This window comes from Suricata suricatta, chromosome 5 (genome assembly GCF_006229205.1).
Source record: "Suricata suricatta isolate VVHF042 chromosome 5, meerkat_22Aug2017_6uvM2_HiC, whole genome shotgun sequence".
Taxonomy (NCBI): domain Eukaryota; kingdom Metazoa; phylum Chordata; class Mammalia; order Carnivora; family Herpestidae; genus Suricata; species Suricata suricatta.
In genome coordinates this window covers 79,719,271-79,740,279 of record NC_043704.1, presented here as the reverse complement: position 1 = coordinate 79,740,279, position 21,009 = coordinate 79,719,271, and the positions used below count along the sequence as shown (strand labels likewise).

The 21,009-nt window shown below is 43.6% G+C and overlaps 1 protein-coding gene across 3 annotated transcripts in view; it reads right to left on the bottom strand.

The window, feature by feature from the left end:
- The window catches only part of MASP1 (mannan binding lectin serine peptidase 1), a 59,860-nt gene that overhangs the window by 20,320 nt on the left and 18,531 nt on the right, over nt 1-21,009 (bottom strand). For 2 of the 3 annotated variants that reach the window (XM_029939657.1, XM_029939656.1), the window contains exons 3-8: nt 13,673-13,850; nt 11,598-11,729; nt 9,306-9,502; nt 7,660-7,807; nt 6,216-6,334; nt 5,172-5,250 (exon numbers count right to left, since the gene is read on the bottom strand). In XM_029939657.1, the coding sequence (XP_029795517.1) occupies nt 5,172-5,250; nt 6,216-6,334; nt 7,660-7,807; nt 9,306-9,502; nt 11,598-11,729; nt 13,673-13,850 (853 nt within the window). Of the gene's footprint in view, nt 1-1,971; nt 2,714-5,171; nt 5,251-6,215; nt 6,335-7,659; nt 7,808-9,305; nt 9,503-11,597; nt 11,730-13,672; nt 13,851-21,009 lie in introns of those variants that run through there. The other variant, XM_029939658.1, reaches the window with a different exon arrangement.

Sequence of the window (21,009 nt, the reverse complement as noted above, 5' to 3'; positions counted from 1 at the left end):
ACAGATGAGCCCAGAGAGGAGACTTGATTGCCCGAAGGTCATACAGAGAGATACAATCAGAAAACCAGACCTGATTTTGGATTCAGTGTTCTTTTAAGAAAACCAATGAACAATTCTTAAGAATCTGTGTTCTGGTAAAAATGGCTTAAAGTCAGTATTAGCTGGGTAATGATAGACATTAGCTATTAATCTTTGATCATTTCAGAGAATAGCATTCCACAGGGCAGAAATTCCAGAATCTCACCTGAGAGAGGGCAATTTTGCCTTGAGATGTTACCCAGAAGTTGTGATTTTTAAGTTTAGAACCCTAAATTTATCATTTTGATCTAGTAAAGAATTACCTAATTTAAAACATAGAGATTTAGCCAAGAAAACTGGCTAAACCAGTTTTGTCTTGACCCCTGGTCTCCCTGGACAAATCATTCCCATTCATTTTGATAACCCAAAAGTAGAGACATTGTTCTACTCTGTATGATGAAGGTAAGCACTAGGGTCACTAGAGGTGATAACACCTATTATTTAGAACTATAAAACAGTTTTAAATGTGTTTTCCTGCTGAGTCTCAAAGCAGATCTGTCTTCCTTTTTTAGGAAATACCATTTACTGGTGCCTGGATCTTGGTATTACTCTTGTGTCTCTGAACTTTGGTTCATTTTGCCTAAAGTATCCTCTGGACCTAATATCTAGTTCCAGGGGAAGGAATTGCAGGGTTGGGCTTGAACAAGGCTAGAAGTTCCACCTATTGAGAGCCTGTTACTTGGCCAGCAATGGTGGGGAGATATTTCCTGAGTATCTGCTTTCACATTGCTCCAGAGGAGCAACTTTGCTGGCCCTGTAGGCAGATCGAGGTGATAAATAGTATATAATAGAGAATCACTTCAGCTTGGGTATGCTGAGGGGGGAAGGCATGCTTCTTCTCCCAAGTCTATAGTGGCAGGTGAAGAGTCATGTCTCTCTGGTACCTGGAGACAACTTCCTTTTCCCAGGGACCTTGAGCCCTGCTGGGTGCAATCTAAGATGCCCAGAACCCAGAGCCTCCTTCCTCAGCTAGTCTACCTTCTTTGCTTTAGAAGGGGTCTCATCCTTTCTCTAACACTCCCTCTAGGTACTTCCCCACTTTAAAATCCTTTGTCTGTTCCCTTGGACTCTCTTTCTCATCATTCCCTGGGATGGAATGCACCAGACCCACTCTGTCTCTGCTGTCACCTCTGACTATTATTTATTTTCCTTCAGACACATTTTTCTTGACCTGCCGTCCTGAGTGTGCTTTGCCACAATCTGGGGCTTCTTGGAGAATGATGCACCATGGGCTCCCGCTGGCACTCTCTTGGTGCCCGCCCTCAGGGCACTTGTGCTCCAGCATCACACCCTTCACTGTGCTGGTCACCCGCCTGGTTTCCCCACATGGGAAACCATGCAGTCCATGCTCTGGCCACCCTTGAGGCCTTGATCAAACACTACTTCTCCTTGAAAGCCCTTTCTCTGTCTTCTAGTTGGAGAGGACTGCTTCCCCATTTCCCCTTGCTAAGGCCTCTATTCATCTTTCTCTGGCGTGCATCTTAAGTTGCCCGGTGTTACAATCATTTGGGTCCATATCAGATCTTCTGCCTAGACTAGGATGTGCTCTCTATCACACTGAGTACAATATCCATTACACATTGTGGGCTTAAACATATTGATTTAACTGATGCCTGTCTTGACTGCCCACCTCGTCTCTGCTCTCAGGGGCACCCCTGCCTTAGGCTGGCACTGCAGTCTCTGGGCCTGCCATTGGCGACTGGTGCAGGATTCTGCCCTCATCAAAAGCTCATTTAATTATCACGTAGACTGGTCATAGTAATGGAGGGTTTCTCATATGCATCTATTCTAATTTTGTTCAGGCTGAAGCAGAGACTCCTGCTGCCTCTAACTGAGCCCTTTTTTGTGACCCATTGATGGCCCATGGCACAAGAGCTGAGGACTGCTCCCCTCACGTGTGACACCTATCTTTTGAAACTTTAATCAGGGAATTTTCAGAAATGCAAAATTTGTAAGCCCCGGCCCAGAGGTAAGAATACTACTAATGATGATGATGATAGGCTTTCAGTCCCATGTTAGATATAGGTGGAAGAGAAACTTCTGTGGATGAGAATATGTCTAGATTTCCTAAAAACCTATGCTCTATGAGTTATTGGTAGTTTCACACCTACTCGTGGTAAGAAAGTAGCAACAGATAAAAATATTAAAGTCATAAAGTCACAGGCCTTCTGGCCTATTTCAACTTGAAGTGTGGAGTGGATGAGGGACCAAGGCTCACTTGGACCTGGTCAGCCTAGGGCTGTGTGGCTGGGTATGACATCTTGTGTCTCTGGGCCCAAAGTCATTTTTCCTTTGAGAAGAGTACAGTTCTCCTGGAGGTGCTCAAAAAATCCCCTTTGTCTTTCCATTATTTTCCAGAGTAATGTTTGAATGATGGGTGAGCCCTCCAGGAGGGAGATATTCTCCTTCACAAAGCAGTTTCAACTGCTTGACACTATGTTGCCTTGTTCAGCATCCACACTAATCCGCACAGAAATTGGAAATGGAGCGTTGGCGGGTGGGGAGGGGTGGAGTAGCTCTGGGGCCCCAGGGTCTTGGGAGTGGTCCATTCCTGGATGTCTGCACTCCGGGGGTCCCGTCATTCACTCTGTCTCTTGCTCTGACCCGAGTTCATTCTCCTCATCCATTTCGGTTTCTGCCACCATGGTGAAGATCAAAGAGGGGTCAGGAGGTGCAGAGAAACAAAGCAGAGAGAGGAAGAGAGGGGAGAGAGAGAGGGAAAGAAGAGAAAGAGAAAAATTAGCAAGCAAAGCAGAAACAGTTCATGCAGGAAATACAGAAATCACTCCACCAGATTGATTAAGAATGCAGTTTAGGCACAGCCAGTGTGGATGACAGTTTGGGATTGTGGAATTTGTACCATTCTGAGAATTTGCACGATCATAAATCCTGGCTTGCGAGGATGACAGCATTTTGCCCCTGGAGCGAGCTTGGTTTTCATCTGGTTTGAACCTTCATTTGACATATGGCAGTCAGGGTGGAGCAGTACTTGTCTTGGGTGGCCATGGCCACGGGGAGGCGGGGTCAGGACCACAACCCACCATTCCCGTGCAAGTTTCTTCACTACACATGCACACTCCCTGTCTGTTCCCAAGCTCTTTCCCCATAATCCCTAGGGACTTGAAATTTCTCAGTTCTGTTCATCTTTGTACGTCCCCTAGGACCTGACATATGCCTGTGAAAGAGAGATGTTCAGTGAAAACCTATTCAGTGCATGAGTAGAGGTGCCAGGTATGCCTGAATGGGGATTCTAATAATCCTAATCTGGGCTATGTTGGGAGAACCAGGCCATATTCAGGAGAAAAAAAAATCCTCTTTTCTTTAGTACAAAACGATGGCCATTCTTTTATATACTAGTGTAATTCATGTAAAATAGGACCATCAAATACAGTAGTGTAGTACTCTATCATCACTTCTGTTTCAGTAAAAGTGTGCATGCTTCGTTGGGGGAAAATTATTATTAAACTTTTCTACCTTCCAAAAACATGAATGAGAGAAACCAACCCTCTGCCTAGTGAGGAGTTTGGATGTGGGGGGTGGGGATGCAAGAGGTAAGATTTTATGAGCTTTCACTTATTCCTGGTGCTCCACATGCACAGTATGTACATTAGGCCAATTGGCCCTTAGAAGAATCGAAAGTGTAAGAAACTGTGGCTGGAAGTCTAAGTAAATTGCTTAGGGACACTCAACTAGACAATCAAGTCTGGATTTGATCTAGAACTTCTTAACTTTAAAAACATCCTGTCTTCTACATACCACATTCTCTTTTTCTTTTTCCTTCACAATGCACCCTTGCTCTGCCTTGCACAGTATCCACACAGTACTTAGTCCCAGCACTACATGTGAGCCATGTGTTGGAGGAGGTGGTGGATGTGTCTGCTGGCATTTTAGTGCCTCAATTTCTGGACCTTTTCTTTTCTATCTGAATTCTCTACTCCCTATAGACATGCAGCTTGTTGAAGCCATACAATGCCTCCCTTTTCTCATGCCAGGCTCCGACTCCAGCCACATTGTCATATAAAAAAGAAAAATTTGAAAAGCAAGCATATTCTCTAAAATTCTACCTGGGATTTACCTCAAGAGAGTTCCTACTGACATTGTCCGCTCTGGGGCTTTGAGAGCGGATCTGCCTGCCTAGAGAATTTGAGCCATTTAGGAGAAGGGAAGAGGGATACCACTCGACCTACCATTCATATGAAGCCATGAAATGGGAGTGGGCAGGGCCAACCCTAACTCTTGCCTTCTCACCTCTCCCTGCTAAAGCCAACCTTCCCCTTGCTTCTTCCCTTTCTTCCCTTCCCACCCTCCCACCAGCACACCTCCCTTCTTCAGTGCTGCCATAATGAGTTTCCTAAAACTGTTGTCTTTACAAGTCTGGAATTGGAGCTACCTGGGTAGGGGACAGGGTGGGGGCTGGTAATCTATACTTTCACAATGTGTACTAGGTGATTTATATGAACTACATTATTTGAGAAATACTCCAATATATTCTAGAATATGAAAGCTAGTTCACCTTTTTAGTGCACATTTAGGTGAAGGAGCTTGTCCATGATCACATGGTGGGTTAGGAGCAGAGTCAACATAAAAACTCAGGGTCTCAAGAGCCAGTACAGAGCTCTGCCCCTGCTTCATACAGGTCTGCTGATCTTACAGCCTTTCCTGACAGGTCTTAAATCATGAGCTGTTCCAGAAACCTTAGTGGGTATGGCTGATGACCACATAGAGACTGGCAAGGTCATTTGGCTCTGGGCACTGGTGCTAAAATAGTTTCCTACATTAGTAATTGCCAGAGCGAGTTTCAAACCTGGGGCCAAGCTACTTCTTTAGCAAGTTTGGCAACTTGCCTGCAAGCAGAGATAAAATTTGTATTTAGGAAGTAACCTGGGACCAACAAGAAGTTTTGGAATCCTGACGTTGTATTGCCTAAAGAAAAAATACCCTTTTGGTCCAGCCCTCATGAGTCTGCTGAATTCCTGGCCCCACCCCTCTTTGAGCACATCTGTCAGGTTTTAACCCTTGTGTGGTCTCTGGTTGGAACCCACCATTGCTTGGAAGGTCATTATCCTTATGATAGACCAATTTTGTTCTCTTACTTTTACAGGTGGGAATCCTGTTACTCCATGTCCCATCCTTCAGACATTCAATCTGGAATGTGTCCATCTCCACATTATCCTAGGAAGAAACAGGAAGAAGATGTGGCAAGAAGGAGAAAGGGTAGGTCTGGTGGTTGCTTCCTAGTACAACCAGCTCAAGTTACATACTGGTTGTCCCTGACTGAGATTTTCCAACCACTGGCTTCCAAGGGCAAGCTTGACAATATGGAAGAGAGAGACTCTGAATTCACAGTCCCCATTCCTACTGTGGAAAGGGGCAAGGGCTGTGTGTAAGGAAGGACTTGGGTAACTGTCCAGGAGGGGAAACCTGTGCCCTTGACTCTCTTTCCAGAGCAGTGTCTCTCAAATATGAGTAAGCATCATTATCCCTAAAGGCTTTTGCACAGACTGCTTGGCCCCACCCCCAGAGTTTCTGATTCAGTGAGTCTGGCCTGAAGACTGCAGTTTGCATTTCTAACAAGTGATGTGATGCTGCGGTGGGTACCCCACGTGGAGACTCGTTCCTTGAGAGCGTCTCTAGCTTGGCTCACAGCTGGACTCACCTGGGTAACATAACAGAAAAACCAATCGCTGGCCTGGTCCCAGAGATTCGGCTTTAATTCATCTCCATTGAGGCCTAGAGGGTTTTTTTTTCTTTTTTTAAGTTAGCCGGGAGATTCCTAGGAAAGTGAGCAATGTGCCACCTCGAAAATCTCTTCTTCCTATCTCAGTTTCCCCCAGTCAGCCTGAATGATGAACTTCGTTGAGGTGGTTTGTCCCGATTATAGGGCTGAATGGATCTTGATTTGTTTTTGAAATTCACACCTGCCCCAAGCTCTGATAAATGACTTTTGTGCCATTTCTGGAAGTGAGAGTCTGGGATGCATGCTTTGGATTTTCAGAGGGCTGGAAGTTTTGGAACATGCTGGAAGTTAGTAAATACCATGGAGGGCCCATGACAATCTCTGGAAGCCCATCTGCCCTGGGAGGCACAGGAGCTTTCTCTGGCTTGGTGGTCCTTCCTCCCCCAGCAGGACCCTGTACCTTTAGCACTTTGTAGCCTGTGTCACAGCTGATGAGCACTTGGTCTTTGAAGGAATATTTGGCTTGCAAGGGCTCGATTTTTCCATGGACAGGAGGCTGTAGGTCTGGGCACTCATTCCCTGGTGGGGAGCAATGAGAGGGCAGCGGGTGAGAAAACAAGCAAAAGTCGGTAGCAGGCAGCCAGCCCCTAGAATGCAAGATATGGTGCAGGAGAGAACCACAGAACTAGGTGTTGGGGTCTATATCTACTAGGCTCTAAAGACTTATTCTGTAACCTTCAGCAGGTCACTTTCCAACTTGGACCTCTATTTTCTCATCTGTAAAATGAGGTGGTTAGTCAAATGAGTTCATCACAACACAGGATGGGAAGGATATTAAATGTCATTGAGTGGAACCCTTGTCCAAGGCTTCCTTTACAACATCTTTCATGGTAGACATCTATTTGCATTCCTACAGTGACAGGGAGTTAATACTTCCCAAACCTGTACCTTTCCTACTGGACTCTTCCGATTAAAGCAACAGTGTTTTCCTATTCAATTGAAATTTATATCCTTGTAATTTGCACTCCTTGGCCAGAGTTTGTTCTCTTGGGCAGCTCAGGATGACTTAAATTGCTCTTTTTCCCTAAGACCATTCTTCAGAGTGTTACAGACCCTAACCATATGCTTCTGAGTCCGCTCTTCCAAAGCCTAAATTGGACAGGATTCCCAGGCCTGGGTCCATCTCTGACATGTTTTCCTGGACCAACTTTCTATTAATACACTCTCCATTCCCCTCCTCAGAACCAGGCATCAATGTGATAACGCAGGCAAGACCAGGATATCAGATCTATGAGGTGGATCAGCCACATCCAGTACCCTCTTTTTCCTTAGCTTACTGCAGACCCCTGGGGCACATGGCTTTATCAGGCTTTGGGCCAGGACTGGCTGCCTTAGGTTACTAGGGAGTGAGGCCCGTGGATGCTGCCAGTCTGGGGGCCACAGGAGGCAAACGACCAAGAGGAAACATTTTGAGTTATAGGTCCACACTCAAATTCCTGCCCGAGACTTGGAGAGGGCTGAGCTAGGAGGGTTCTCTCAGGCCCAATGAATCAGTGTGAAAGTTAGAGTACAGGAAATAATGGTTTTTTTGGTTTGTTTTTTCATTGTTGTTATTGCTTTTTAAATCTCTTTATGTGATTCTGCAGCGTAGCAAATTTGAAAACTATGTCTAGTTGAATCCTACCATTATTGTTGCCCTTGCTCCCATTTTACGGATGGGAAATTGAGTCAGGAGAGAGAATGTACCTGGCCCCATGCTCCTTTGTAGCAGAGCTGGGGGTCCTGCCACATCCCCAGAGAAGTCCCAGGCCTGCATCCCCTCAACCCTCATCCCTTCAGCCACTGTCCCATGAGGGCTGAGCATGGTAACTAAGTGTGACCCATCGGGGGAGAGGCTGAATTACCTGTCGCCCTGTACGAGAGCCTCCAGCCCCGGTTCTCGCCCGAGTTGTCACTGCGGAACAGGATCTGGACACTGTGGCTTTGGGTATTGATGGGTCCTGGGGCTGTCTCTCCACAGAAGGGCCCCAGAACTTTTGGACCAGCTTTAATCTGTGAGGGGCAAGATAGAGAAAAAGGGTCACATCTGAGCAGTGGTGGCAGTTGCTAGGACCATCTGTATACTGAACCCTGGTTTTCTGGAAGCTTCCATGTGAACCCATAGTATTCACTCATGCTTTTAGTGGCCATTACCACCCACCAAACGGTTCCATTTCCTCTCTCTCATTTACATATTACAATGGACTTGGAAGTGGACAAGGCAGGCTAATAGTCCTCTGCTCAAAGATGAATATACTATGGCTCAGAAAGGGATAGAGCCCTGTCTAGGTGCATAGGATAAAAAAGGCCTCTGTTCTCAAAGAATCTGCAGCCTAGTCAAGGGTGGAGGGGAGGGGGGGCTAACAATAAATAATAAGCAAAATAATTATAAAGGATAAGCAGGATGATATATGTATATATAATACAAATATATGCTATATATTCATAATGTATGTGGTAAAATCTATGTAACCTTATATAATTCATTATTTACATAATAGATTAAAATGTTGTTTATTTATTTATTTGTAGACAGAACTTTAGATAGGTAGTCAGGGAAGGCTTCTTTGAAGAGGTGACATTGGATTTGAGATATGGAGAATGAATAGAAGATTGTCACTTGAGGAAGAGGGAAGAATACTTTTCAGGCAGAGAAAGCAGTATATGTAAAGGTCAAGGCCAAAGGTGGGAAAGAGCATTAAGAACAGGAAGGAGGCCAAAGTGGCTGGAAAAAAAGTGGCATAGCATCAGGTTGGAAAGGCAGGTAAACACCACATTGTATTGAGGAATTTATATTTACTTCCAAGAGCAATCCTGATCTAATATGGTTTTTATAAAGATCAGTCTTGATACCATGGAGAACAGACTGTGTAGGGCAAGACGGAAGCAAGAAAAAATAACTAGAAGCCTTGCCATGGACCAGGCGATAACGGGGTTTTGCCTGGGATGGAGTCCATGGGGATGGAGAGAAGGAAGTAGGCACTATTGGCTGATCTAGATTTCCTGACTACAAGATTTGGGTCCTTCCTGTGCCTCTAACTCTGTTTTCTTCTATCTCCAAGGACCAGGACTTCTGAGCCTTCATCTGGTGACTTCCACAATCTTGGGTGATATATCCATCTTGTCATCTTATTGTGAATGGGTGAAAAAGTGAAGCTCCATGAGGTTAAATGCCTGGAGAAGGTTTACAGCATAGCTCCTGGGATGCTGTATGGTGGTAGGCAGAATTCTAAGATGGTCCTCATGACCTTTACCTCTGGTATTACTTCACGGTGATATCATGTGACATGGCAAAAGGGATTTTACAGGTGGCTAAGGAGCTAGTGTTGGATCAGGGAAGACTCCTAGGCTGGATCTAATGAAGCCAGCAGATACTATTTTAAGTAATTTTTGGGAAGCAAGCTGCTTGGTCTTCTACCCTGGGAGAAACTAGAGGACCAAAAATACCAATTTTCCCAATTCATCCAAGATTTCCCAGCACAGCCAGGGCAAATGTCCATTGTAGGCTTACCTTGATGTAGTCATAGGGGCAGGGCACCTCAGGATGATCCTCAATGTCGAAAATGTCTTCAAACTGGAGGCTGACCATGAAACCCTCCTCTAGCTCTATCGTGTAGAAACACTCCGAGCTCTTAGGATAAGGATTGGGAAAGTCAGGGCTGGTGATCACGCCAGTCCTCTGGGTAAAGAGGTTGTCACTGCACTCCACTGTGGGAAACATACCAGAGCAAAGTGGCACACCACAACCATGGCCACAGCAATCTCTTTCTTATTTGTCACTGTATGGCATTCCTGCTGGTCCTGAGAGGCAATGGGGAGGAATCATTATCCCCATTTTATGGGTGGGTAAACTGAAGTTCAGGGAGAAGTGATTTATCCAAGGCCCCACGTCTAGGAATTTTCAGTCAAGATTCAGAGGCGGTGAGTGTTATAAGCCTTCTCATCAGCTTTTCTGATATTAGTGAGGGGCATAAAGGGTCTTAGAAGGAAAGGTTTTGAGATAGAGTGGTAGGGGGAAACCTCTAAACATGCTTTGCCTTGGTCTCCCCTTAGCCCAGAACTCCATTAGGTCTCTGTTCAAAGCCTTTCCTCACCCCTCCTCCGACACAGGATTCATACATACCCTCACTCTCTGGCCCCTGATCCTGTTCTGTTTCTCCTCATGCTTCTGATCAGTGCTTGACATTATGCAATATATTTGTTGGTGGATTTTCTTGCCCCACTAAGACTGTAAGTTCCCTGAGCTCAGGGATTCTGCTATGTTCACCAATGTAGCTGCAACCAAAGACCCAGTGTCCTGGGATCCTGGGCATGGCTTAGCCCTGCCAACACCCTTTATTTACCACTAAACCTTTGTCCTTGGGCTGACCCATCCTAGATCTGAGATGTCAATCCTTTCTAAGCCCTTGCTTATTCTGCTCATTTGAAAATGAGAAAATTATGGCTCTGAGAGGAGGCCTGGCTAACCTGAAGTACTATAGCGGTGAGCTGCAAAGCATGACTAGGATGAGGCTGCTTGAATTCCCATCTCTTTTCATTGCTTTCCCCAAGCACTCTCTGGGCAGTGACATTGCTCCCATGGGGGCTGATTTTTTTTGTGTGGGGTTACTCACACATGGGCATACAGTGTATAAACATATATACAGTATTATCTGTAGTATTGAAGTTTCATGGGTAGGGGAAATTAGGAAGATAATATTTCAAAAGACTTCTGGAAACAGAGGAGAAAATGAAAACAAAGATTGAGAAACCTTGCTCATTCTTAGCCCCCACTGGTCTTAGTATGTAGTAGATAATAAATACCTACTAAAAGAAAACCAAGGAAAATATAGCCCTCTTCAAGAAAACTGCTGTATGTGCCTGCTTTATATTGATGGATCATATGAGGATTTTATTCAGAAGATTTTATAGGAGGATGGAAAAGAAGGCCTGTTTCCAGTCTTGCTCTCCTCTGATGATCCCCCATTTAGCTTCCAAGTGACACTCCTAAAACACAGATCCTTACCCACAACCATACTAATCTGCTGGCAATGCCCCAAACATGTCAAGTTCTATCAGGCCTCTGAACATTTGTTCTCTCTGCCTGGAGCACTTTCTTTTTCCTTCTTCCCACTCTGCCAAGGGCCACCATCTCTGGGACATGTCTTCTCAGTAAGCCGTGCAGACTTAGGTCAGTTGTGCTGAGCCCACCATTTGCTTTTGTGCTGATAACCCCACTAGTCAAGGAGGCCCTCATGGAAAGTGGCTGAAGTCTTATTTCTCCATCCTTGTCCTGCTTGGAGGTGACAGAGGGGTGGGCATGTCGATAAGACATGAAAGCAGAGATAGAACTAATGCAGCATTTTCTCACTGTCTCTGTCTTTGCCTCTCTCCTTCCTCATTTTTTCTTTGGACTGAGGTTCTCTTGCTCACAGAGGAGCTTGTGAGGCCGTGGGAGTGAAGAAGAAAAGGAACTACTGGGTGAGGCCAGGCACATGGCTGTGAAAGAAAGGACAGGGAAACCCAGCTTTTCCCATAACTTGGCCAGGCCAGTTACCTACAGTAGGAGAGCAGAAGCTCCTGCCATTCAGGAAGAAAGATGGTCTAGAGCCTTCACAAATGTGGTCATTTGAGAACGTGAATGCAGACCTCTTGGCTGGTGGGCATTTCAGCACCTTCATGAGTGTGGTATCTGAGGCAGAGCTCTCTGGTTTCATTTTTGCTTGTTTCTACTCCATATCTATCCCTCCTCTGAGCCTCCCCTAATCTTACTGAGAAACATGGCACAAAATGGTGATATAATGGAGTCATCCTTGGGGCCCACCTCTGCAGGTTCTGTTGTCTGTGTGGAGGAGGTAGCCAAACCGGCAGGAGCAGTAGTAGCCACCGATGTAGTTATGGCAGTAGTGGTCACAGGACAGCTCCTCGTCCTCCCGCTCGGTGCACTCGTCTACATCTGCAGGGCAGGTATAGACTCTCAATCAGTCAACCCATGCATGATGATGAAGCCAACATTTATAGAGGCTCTAGTATGGGTTACTCCCTGTGTTAGCGTCACATAAAGCCCAAAAGGAGCCATTGTCTCCATTTACAAATGAGGAAACTAGAACTCGGAGAAGGGAGGCGACTTACCCAAGACCATAGAAAGCCAGGTTCAAGGCCAGGCAAGCTGACTTTTATGGGGGCCACTGCCTTCTAACAGTTGTGATAATAGCAAGTAGAACTCTTACCATCCCCATTCCACAGATGATGAAACAGACATTTGGGGCCTTTAAAGAACTTCCTTCAAGTCACAGAGATGATAGGTGGTGAAGAATTCACACACAGGCGGGGTGGCTCCAGAATCCACTCTTTATTTCTAGTCCACACAGCCCCCCTCTCTCTATGTCCTACTTCTCTGGGCAGCAGACATGTAAACATTAAAGAAATGCATGTTCTCAAGCCAATTTAAAAATTTGATCATAAAAGGGCACCTGGGTTGCTCAGTCAGTTAAGTGTCCAACCCTTGATTTCAGCTCAGGTCATGAACTCATGATTATGAGATCAAGCTCCATATTGGACTGTCAGCTTGGAAGCCTGCTTAGGATTCTCTCTTTCCTCTCTCTCTCTGCCCCTATACCACTTGTACACCCTTTCTCTCTCGAAACAAATAAATAAACATTTAAAAAAATTGATCATACATTTCCCCTAAAAGATAAAGGAATGTGCCAACAAGCTCATAAAAGATGCTAAACATCACTAGTCACCAGGGAAATGTAAATCAGAATCATAATGAGGTATCACTATATACCCAACTGTTGAATACTGAAAACGAACTGAGGGCTCAAAGGGGAGGGGGAAAAGGGAAGGGGGGTGATAGTCATGGAGGAGGGCACTTGTGGGGAAGAGTACTGGGTGTTATATGGAAACTAACTTGATAATAAACTACATGAAAAAAAGAAAATTAAAAATTGACATCAAACTCTTGTACATTGGTGAAGAAATATAAAATGGTGCAAAAACTTTTGGAAAATGTCTGATAATTTTTTATAAAACTAAATATATACCTGCCCTATGACCAGACAATTCTGTTCCTAGATATTTACCCAATAGAAGTGAAAACATATGTTTACAAAAGCAGTTGTGCAAGAGTTCATAGAAACTTTATTAGTGAAGCCAAAAAATGGATAGAGTGCAGGTGTCTGTGATTGGAAGAATGGATAAACAGATGGTATTATATTCATATAGTGAAAATTTACTTTGCCAGGAAAGGAGCAAGTTACTGATGCATTACAACATGATTGAAACTCAAGAATTTTATGCTGAGAAAAAGAATCCTCACTTCCAAAATATATTTTGTGTATGTTCATTTATATGAAGTTTAAGAAGAGGCAAAACTCATCTATAGTGGGAAAAAAAATTGGAACAGTTGTTACCTCTAAGGGAGATGGGACCAGACTGTGGTTGAGAAGAAGCATAAGGGACTTTTCTGGGTTAACAGTAAAGTTCAACATCTTGTTAGGGGTTTGGGTTCCATACAGCATAAAAATTTTCAAAACTCAACAAGTGTACTGAAGGCTTATACATTTCATTGAATGTAAATTTTATATTAAAAGAAAGAAAATTGTGAATAGATATTGAACATTAGCAAAATGATGTGTATGGGGAAGTATTTAGGAAAAAGCATACCCCTGTCTGTCTGCAACTTACTTTGAAATTCATCAAAAAGAATGGATTGATGGCTAGATAGAGGATGGATAGATGGAAAGATATGTGATAGAGCAAATACAGAAAGACATTAATGGCAGAATCTCTATGGTGAGTATATAGGTGTTCATTGTGAAGAAGCGAGCATAAGGTACTTTTAATCTTTAGAGAGAAGGGGGGACCTGGGGTGAGCCACCCATTTCTCCAACTTACCTACAGCCATGTAGTGGGCATCAAAACCCGTGAATCGCTCCTCATTGGAGAAATCGGACCGGAATGTGATGGACATGAAGGAGCCGGGGGAGAACACGACTTCCTGGCCGGGGGTCTGCTCTGTGTCTGTGGTCTCCCTGCCACAGAAGGTTGCCAGCACCTGGTCTTCGGTTTCTACCTTTGGGATCAAAGAGGAAGGGAACAAGATGAGTAGCTTCCAAATTAGCTTCTCTGCTGGTCTCTAAAAGAAGAGTGGGAGTGGATGCCCATGAGTCGATCAGGCGGCTTGGGAAACCTGGAGACAGGGGATTCAGGACTCTGGGACTTAAGAAAAGACACAGTGCAGGTTAAGTACATGTGGCTGTAGAGTCACTGCTCCATTCCTTTGTTTAGATCCATCTGAAGTAGCTTGACATTTGTCATCCTATCCACAAAAAAATGGCTTATCTGTTGAAAATAACCTAATATTAGACTCAGAGTTAGATAACCTCACAGATGGATTCCATATGCAACAGAAACTGACCACATTCCCAAAGAAGAGAAACTAACTGCAAGTCATTCATTGAGCATTCAGTGTGTGCCTGCCGCTGAGCGAAGCGTGAGAGCTGCGCATGGGGAGCTAGTATTCAGACCGATGAAAACACAGGCAGAGCTGTTATACAGTGTGACAAGTGCTTTAACAGGAAGGCGGGCACTGGGAACACACTGGCACTCAGAAGGAGATGAAAGATCCCATCAGAATGGAAACTGTAGGAGAGCGAGACTTTGTTTCCTTCACAGATGCGTTTTTAGTGACCCAACAAATGTTTGTTATCAAGAACTGACGTGTAAGGCTCTGAGAACAAGAAGCCAGGGAGTCTGTGGGCAATATAAAATTGTAGGATAGGTTGAAATGAGATTTGTGACTGACTTGGAACACCATAAGAACACTACGTGACTCTTAATTCTGAGTAAAGGAAAGACATTGGACACTTTTGAACCGGGAAATTATATAATTAGAACTATACTTAGTAGGTAGTCTTAATAATTCAGAAATGACTGGAAGCAACCGTGAAACATTTGTGTTTGTGTTAAGACTCAGATGTAAAAATTACCTATTGGCTAAAAGAATTCCCTTCCTTGGAAGAGCCAGAGGCCCTGTGTAAATTCAGAGACCCAAGTGGTGATCCTAATTTGGGTGCCTAAAACGGATTTTCTGTGAGTTTGGCTGGGAAGTGCAGTACGGTAGCTGGTTGGTGTATGTATTTGACTATGCATACTTGTGCTACCTCCCGCTCTACCATGTACACTAGCCTCTTTTGAGGTCGTATTTGTGTTTTGCAACCTCTAGACTGACATTTTAGCCAAGATGTGTGAGAAAATCTCTTACCAAGAATGATTCTGATGGCTTCCGAAGTCATTAAAGTTCTCCAAGGCTCTGCCTATCTCTAGTAGCCTCTAATGCATTCATTGTTTTGTTCATTAGCTTAGTATGTCAGAAGTATCTTGACATTTGACACTTCTGTTTTGAAACTAATGATTTATTTATTTAAGATAAGTGGGAGTTTTAAAGAAAAACAATTTGCCTTGGCAACAAAACACAAGGACGATTAATCACTAACTTTGGGAATTGAAGTGTAAACAGAAGATGAGATCATGGCTTTGCTGTTTATTCCTCTTCTCTGCAGATACTGGCCAAACTCACACCAGCCTTATTACTGTAGAATGTACCTATCTGCACCGTCACTTCCTTGACCACCAGGGCTGGTTTGTTATTTCAGTTACCTGAGTTTTCCAGATAGCTGAAGTTTTACCTATTATTAATAATAATAACCATATTATTTATTATTATTATTAGTGTAATGCTTTTTAAAGTGCTTTATATAAATCCCTGCTTTTTTAGGTGAAACATGCTAACCCTTTCTTCGTGATCCAAGGACATTATTATGAATGTCAATCATCTTGGGGATATTGAGTTGTTTAATGCTGCATGCCCTGCTTTGAACATCCCTGGAGTATGCCTTTGCAATTCTTAGGTCTCCTTTATGTATTGCTTCCTTTTGTGTCTTTTTAAAATCACTTTAGTAACTGAAATACGTTGTAACATAGAAACCAGAGTGAAGGCCTAGGAAAGGCATGAACTGGAGTGCATTGTCTTGTTAACCTCTAACTCTGAGTTCTAATATTGATAATATTAAGATATACTGACCTGGCAGTTAAAGGTCCTGAGCTCTATTTCTGACTCTACCATAAACCATCATCTTCTGCCTCCTCTCTCAGTTATCCACCTGATAAAACAGGGGTGAATTAGCTAAGCTATAAGCTCTCTTCTAATTCTGACATGCTAGTGTTCTAAAAAGTCATCATATCCATACATCAGGCCAACTAGAGGATGGTGAGCAGAACTTTCAATACACCAATTGCTTTCTGCTGAAGAATTTGATGACCTTGAACTTGTTTGTGGTCTATAATCATGCAATACAAAGTCAGTCACTTAATGAATAGTCATGACTTGAGCATTAACACGTCCAGACTCAGCAGTTTCTTGCCAGTACTTTGGAATTCCCAAAGTCTCTTGGGTTCTCTATGTCTGGAGCATGGACACTTTCAAGGGAAACCCACCAGGGATAACTTGGATCATAGGGAGACATGATGAAGGTCTGTAATAAGAAAGTTCCTTGTAATTTCCAGGATAAAGGACATTTTCATGATGGCAGATAAACAGTCATCATGTGCAGAGCCACGCTATTCCAGACAACAGGTAAGCATGTCTGGCTGAGGCCCATGGGAAAATCTCAGCCATCTATATCTTTAAGAGCAGGGGAGAGAAGGCCTTGGAAGCCTGGGAATTCAACCTGCAGCTCAGAATAGAGTCCTACAATATCAGAGCTGGGAGAGAAAAAACCTTTAAGAATTACTTCAATCCCCTTCCTTCTATAGGAACCTGAGGTCCAGAGAGGGCCGATGACTTGCTCAGGAGTAGACAGATAACCATAAGCATTTCCTGTTAGCACTTCTGCTTTTGGAACTATTCTGACCCTGGAGAAAGGAACCCACCAGCCCAGAAAGTACATGACAAAAGACATAGTCACTTTGCCAAACAACTTTTCTGGCTCAAGGGCCTCTTGAAACTTTATCTTGGGTGCATGTACTGTCTCCCAGAGAGGATGTGGCTCAGTGACAGCTCCAGCCATAACCTAAACAGAGGGGCTACTGACCTTGGTTAATATTTGCAGCTCCTGCTACGAATTGTAAAATTCTACAAAGATCATTTACCTCTGAGTACAAGCAAAAGATCGAGCCCTGGCTTCTGTTCAGACTGTCCCATTTCTAGGGTCATCATATTAACATGATGGAGGGAAGTAGCTTATCAAAGGAAGACACAAAATTCATAATAATAGAGAACCATCTGACTGGGGATCACAGACTCTTCATTTTTCTATTTCTTATTATGGCAACCATATCCTGACAGTCTATTGTTATTTAGGGCACCAACACATGGATGCATGTCCTCAATTTGTTTTCTTTCAACTCAATTCAAAAAATATTTATATACCAAATTCTGTCTGGACTATAATGTGGAGGATGCAAAAAATTACTTATTTGTTGCATGAACTTAATGAGCAAGTCCCCTGTCTCTGGGAATGTGAAATTTAGTAGGAGAGTAAGATAAGTACTCAAATGCGTATATGTACGGGAATTGTCAGGGCATAGTTATAGCAAGGAAAGATAGGAAGCCCCAGGGGTTTAAAGAAGGAACATAATTCCATCCAGCTGGGGGGAATCATAAAACATTTAGGAAGACGAGAATGTTCTTTGAACTGAGACCAGAAAGATGAATAGGAATTAGCGAGGTAGAAATAGTAGGTAGAGTTGGGGCAAGCAGGAAGAGCTTCTAGGCTGATAGAATAGAGAAGTCCTGGGGGTATTCAGAGTCTCAACCATCTCTCCTTTCCCATCACCACCTGCCATAGGAAAGGGGTAGTGTTGAGGATAGGGAGCTGGGAAGAGAGATTGAAGGAAGAGAAGCCAGGGTCTGTTTTCTATGAATTTTCAACTTAGGAGAAACAGTACAAACCTTGGCAAACCAGCCAAGTCAGGCCAGCAGTCAGGCTGGCCCAGTTTCTGTGGGAGGATAGCTATGACTGCTCTCCACATGCCTATAAAGTCATCTCATCGGAGTTTAACAGATACATCGATGGCTCTCTGAGGAGAGCAATGTATGGAGAAGACAGCTCAGGAGTGATTGTTCTCATTTTATAGATGAAAACCTTGAAGCCAAGATAATTTAAATGAATCAGACCATGTCATTACCCAGCAAGTGGCGGCTTCAGACCCCTAACTGCAGCATCCAGATTTCCTAGACAATAATCTCCTGCCCCTTTAAGTCTTGAGGTAAACCAACAAAGGCTGTCCTACAGACCCAAAGGCCTCAAGGCTTTGCTTGTCATTGCTCCTGAGCGACATTTTGGAGCCTCTCTGACATTGTCTCTGCCCAGGCCTTTGAAGAGCTTTTCAGAGTTAATTTAGGCAGATATTCAGGAAGTGTGCTGGATTATTCTGCTGTCAATTTAGTTAATCTGAGAACTATATTCCCTAGAATCTCCTTTTCTGTGTAGCTTCAGGGTAGAGTGGACCAAAAAAGAAGCTTGTGTGAGTTTAGAACACAATAGTCCTTACTCTCTGAAGGCTATTTTGTGATCATCTACAGAGATGGACAGATGTAGATGTGCCCAATGGGTTCCAAATTGCTCTCACTCTCCTCCACTCTGCATTCAGCACTTCCTTCCAACTATTGGCTTTGATGACCAACAGTAGCCCAGACCTACCACCAGATGCTTGCAGGTGGGTCCACAGAGGTGCTGGCTGCTCAGAGTCAACAGCTTCTCACAGACCTCTTCCCATGTGCCCCACTTCACAGCCTCACTTTGGCTTCCTAGATAGTCTTGGATGCTCACATTCTCCTGCAGATGCCAACATCTGCAACCATGTTTTCAGGAGCACTGATTAGTGACCATGGTTCTCCAGCTCCCCAGTCCTGCTTTCACTTCCCCAGCTTCTCGTATAGTCTTGTGATTTCTATTGCCCAAAAGAGCTCTTATGTCTCATGGCTCACGGAGCGATTGCTCCCTCTGCTTTCCTCACTGAACTCTGGCTGATACAGGTACCAGCATCAGAAGCACAGTGCTGTAACAAACAGGACCCTTGGCTTGGGTTTTGGGATTGGCTAGCAAGTAGAGGCTAGAAAAGCAGTGGGAAAACTGCCACAGGAGGCTTGACAAAGACAATGTGAGTCACATAGTGGTGAAACATTTGGTACAGCCTTCCCGTGGCAATGTAGAAGACAGAAAAATGTACACAGTGCACTTGTGGATCTGCTAAAGACATCTCTAGACAATGGTGAAAGTGTCAGTATGTATTTCTAGCTGTATATGGCAAGGAACTTCTGGAAGAAGTAGGTCTTCAGTGGGCAAGCCTTGTGACTTGCTTTGACAAAAGGCATGTGATATGTGAAGCTGGTGTGCCACTTCCAAGGGGCCCTGTGGCTCTCTGAGGCATCAGAGGGCCTTGTAGTCTTTCCCATGTGGACTATTTGCCCAGAGGCCTCCACAGGAGGAAGCCCTGTCATGCCTACTGGAGAAGCAAAGGTGACACAGGCCAGAGATGAATTGTCCCAATTGTGGTTTCTAGACCAGTCAGCTGACCACTACCACCAGTGGCCAGATAGGTGAGTGAGGTCATCTTGGACCTTTCAGCTCTAATTAAGCCTCTAAATGACTAGAGCTACTCAAATGACGTCAGGCAAATCCAGCAAAAGACCATGCTGTGAGGCTAGCCCAGAGTTCTGACCACAGGATCTGATCAAGTAAAATGGATATTGTTTTAGCCACTAAGTTTTAGAGTGATTTGTTGCACAGGAATAGATACACTAAGGGAGTAGGAAGCAATTTGGCACAAAGGAAAAGAGTGACATTTATGAACTGATACTTGGAGAATTATAGTCACATGGTTTCTTGGGGACTTGGAAGCCAGTTGGCCTCACTTCTTATCTCCCTACCACACCTTTATAAAAAAATAATGTCACCTTTTTGAGATCAGTTGCAAACATAAGAAACTCACTACCTTCCAAGACAGATCAGGCTGTTTGGATTATCCTTGACTTATAAAGTTTCATTTGGCTTTATATCTGGGAATAAAACTTAGAGGAAGATATCCTAAGTGTGGCAAAAACTTCTGTGAACAAAGATTTTTTATAGCAGTCATGTATAACAATAGAAAACTAAAAAAAAAGATAAATATCCAATTCTAGGGGAATCAGTTAAATGAGCCTTAATTTAGTAAATATTAGGCATAAATTATCACATTAGTGGAGAATTTGCAATGATCTGGAAATTTTCTTAGTAGGTTATATTAAGCACATTAAACATATACATGGTGTAATTATAACAATGCATAAGTTGAAGATATGCATTGAAAACAAAAAGGAGAAAGAATTAGAACAACCTGTTAACAATGGCTAGTTGAACTACAGGTAATTTTTCTTTTTTCTCTGTTTCTATACTTTAAAAGTATTTTAAAAAGAAACCTGGGCCCACAGCTACTTCCTGAAAGTTCAGGGTTGGTTTGCAATCCCTCCGTCTCTCATAACCATCTGAGTCTCTGGTATGGTAACTCTTCATCACTCTGTCACCTCCTAACCTTTTCTTCTAGCCCTTGGGTCCCAACAGAGCTGAAAAAGAGATAAGGATCTTTGCTTTAATTCCACAAAAATAATATGGTAAGACATAGAATTCTGATAAAACAATCAAGAAACTCAGAATAACTAAAATTCACATATGACAGTACATGGCGAGGAGGGTCTCTCTTCAGAAAATGGTATTTGTGATCATGAAATCCAAGGGGAAGTCAGTGGATGGTGTGTAAGTGGATGGAGGAGGGAGACAGAAGGGTTATTTGGTGTGGAGTTCATGAAGACTGAGGGATAAAATAGAAGGGAGAGAGGGAGATTGAGAGAGAGAGAAAACAAGGTGGGGGAGGAATTGGGCATTTAAGACTGCAGTGAAAGTATCTCTGCTTTGGTTTGGTTTCTTAAGAAAGTGAGTTGAATTGTGAATTATTTTGAAATTTTAAATTTCTCTGTGTGTGTATATAAATATATGTATATATTCATGAAGTGTTTATTAATTCATTTTGAGAGAGAGAGAGAGAGAGTCAGCTCTCTCTCTCCTTCTCTAGCCCAGAGAATCCCCAGCAGGTTCTGCACTGTCAGTGCAGAGCTGGACCTGGGGCTCAATCCCATGACCGTGAGATCATGACCTGAGCCGAAATCAAGAGTTGGACGCTTAACCAATTCAGCC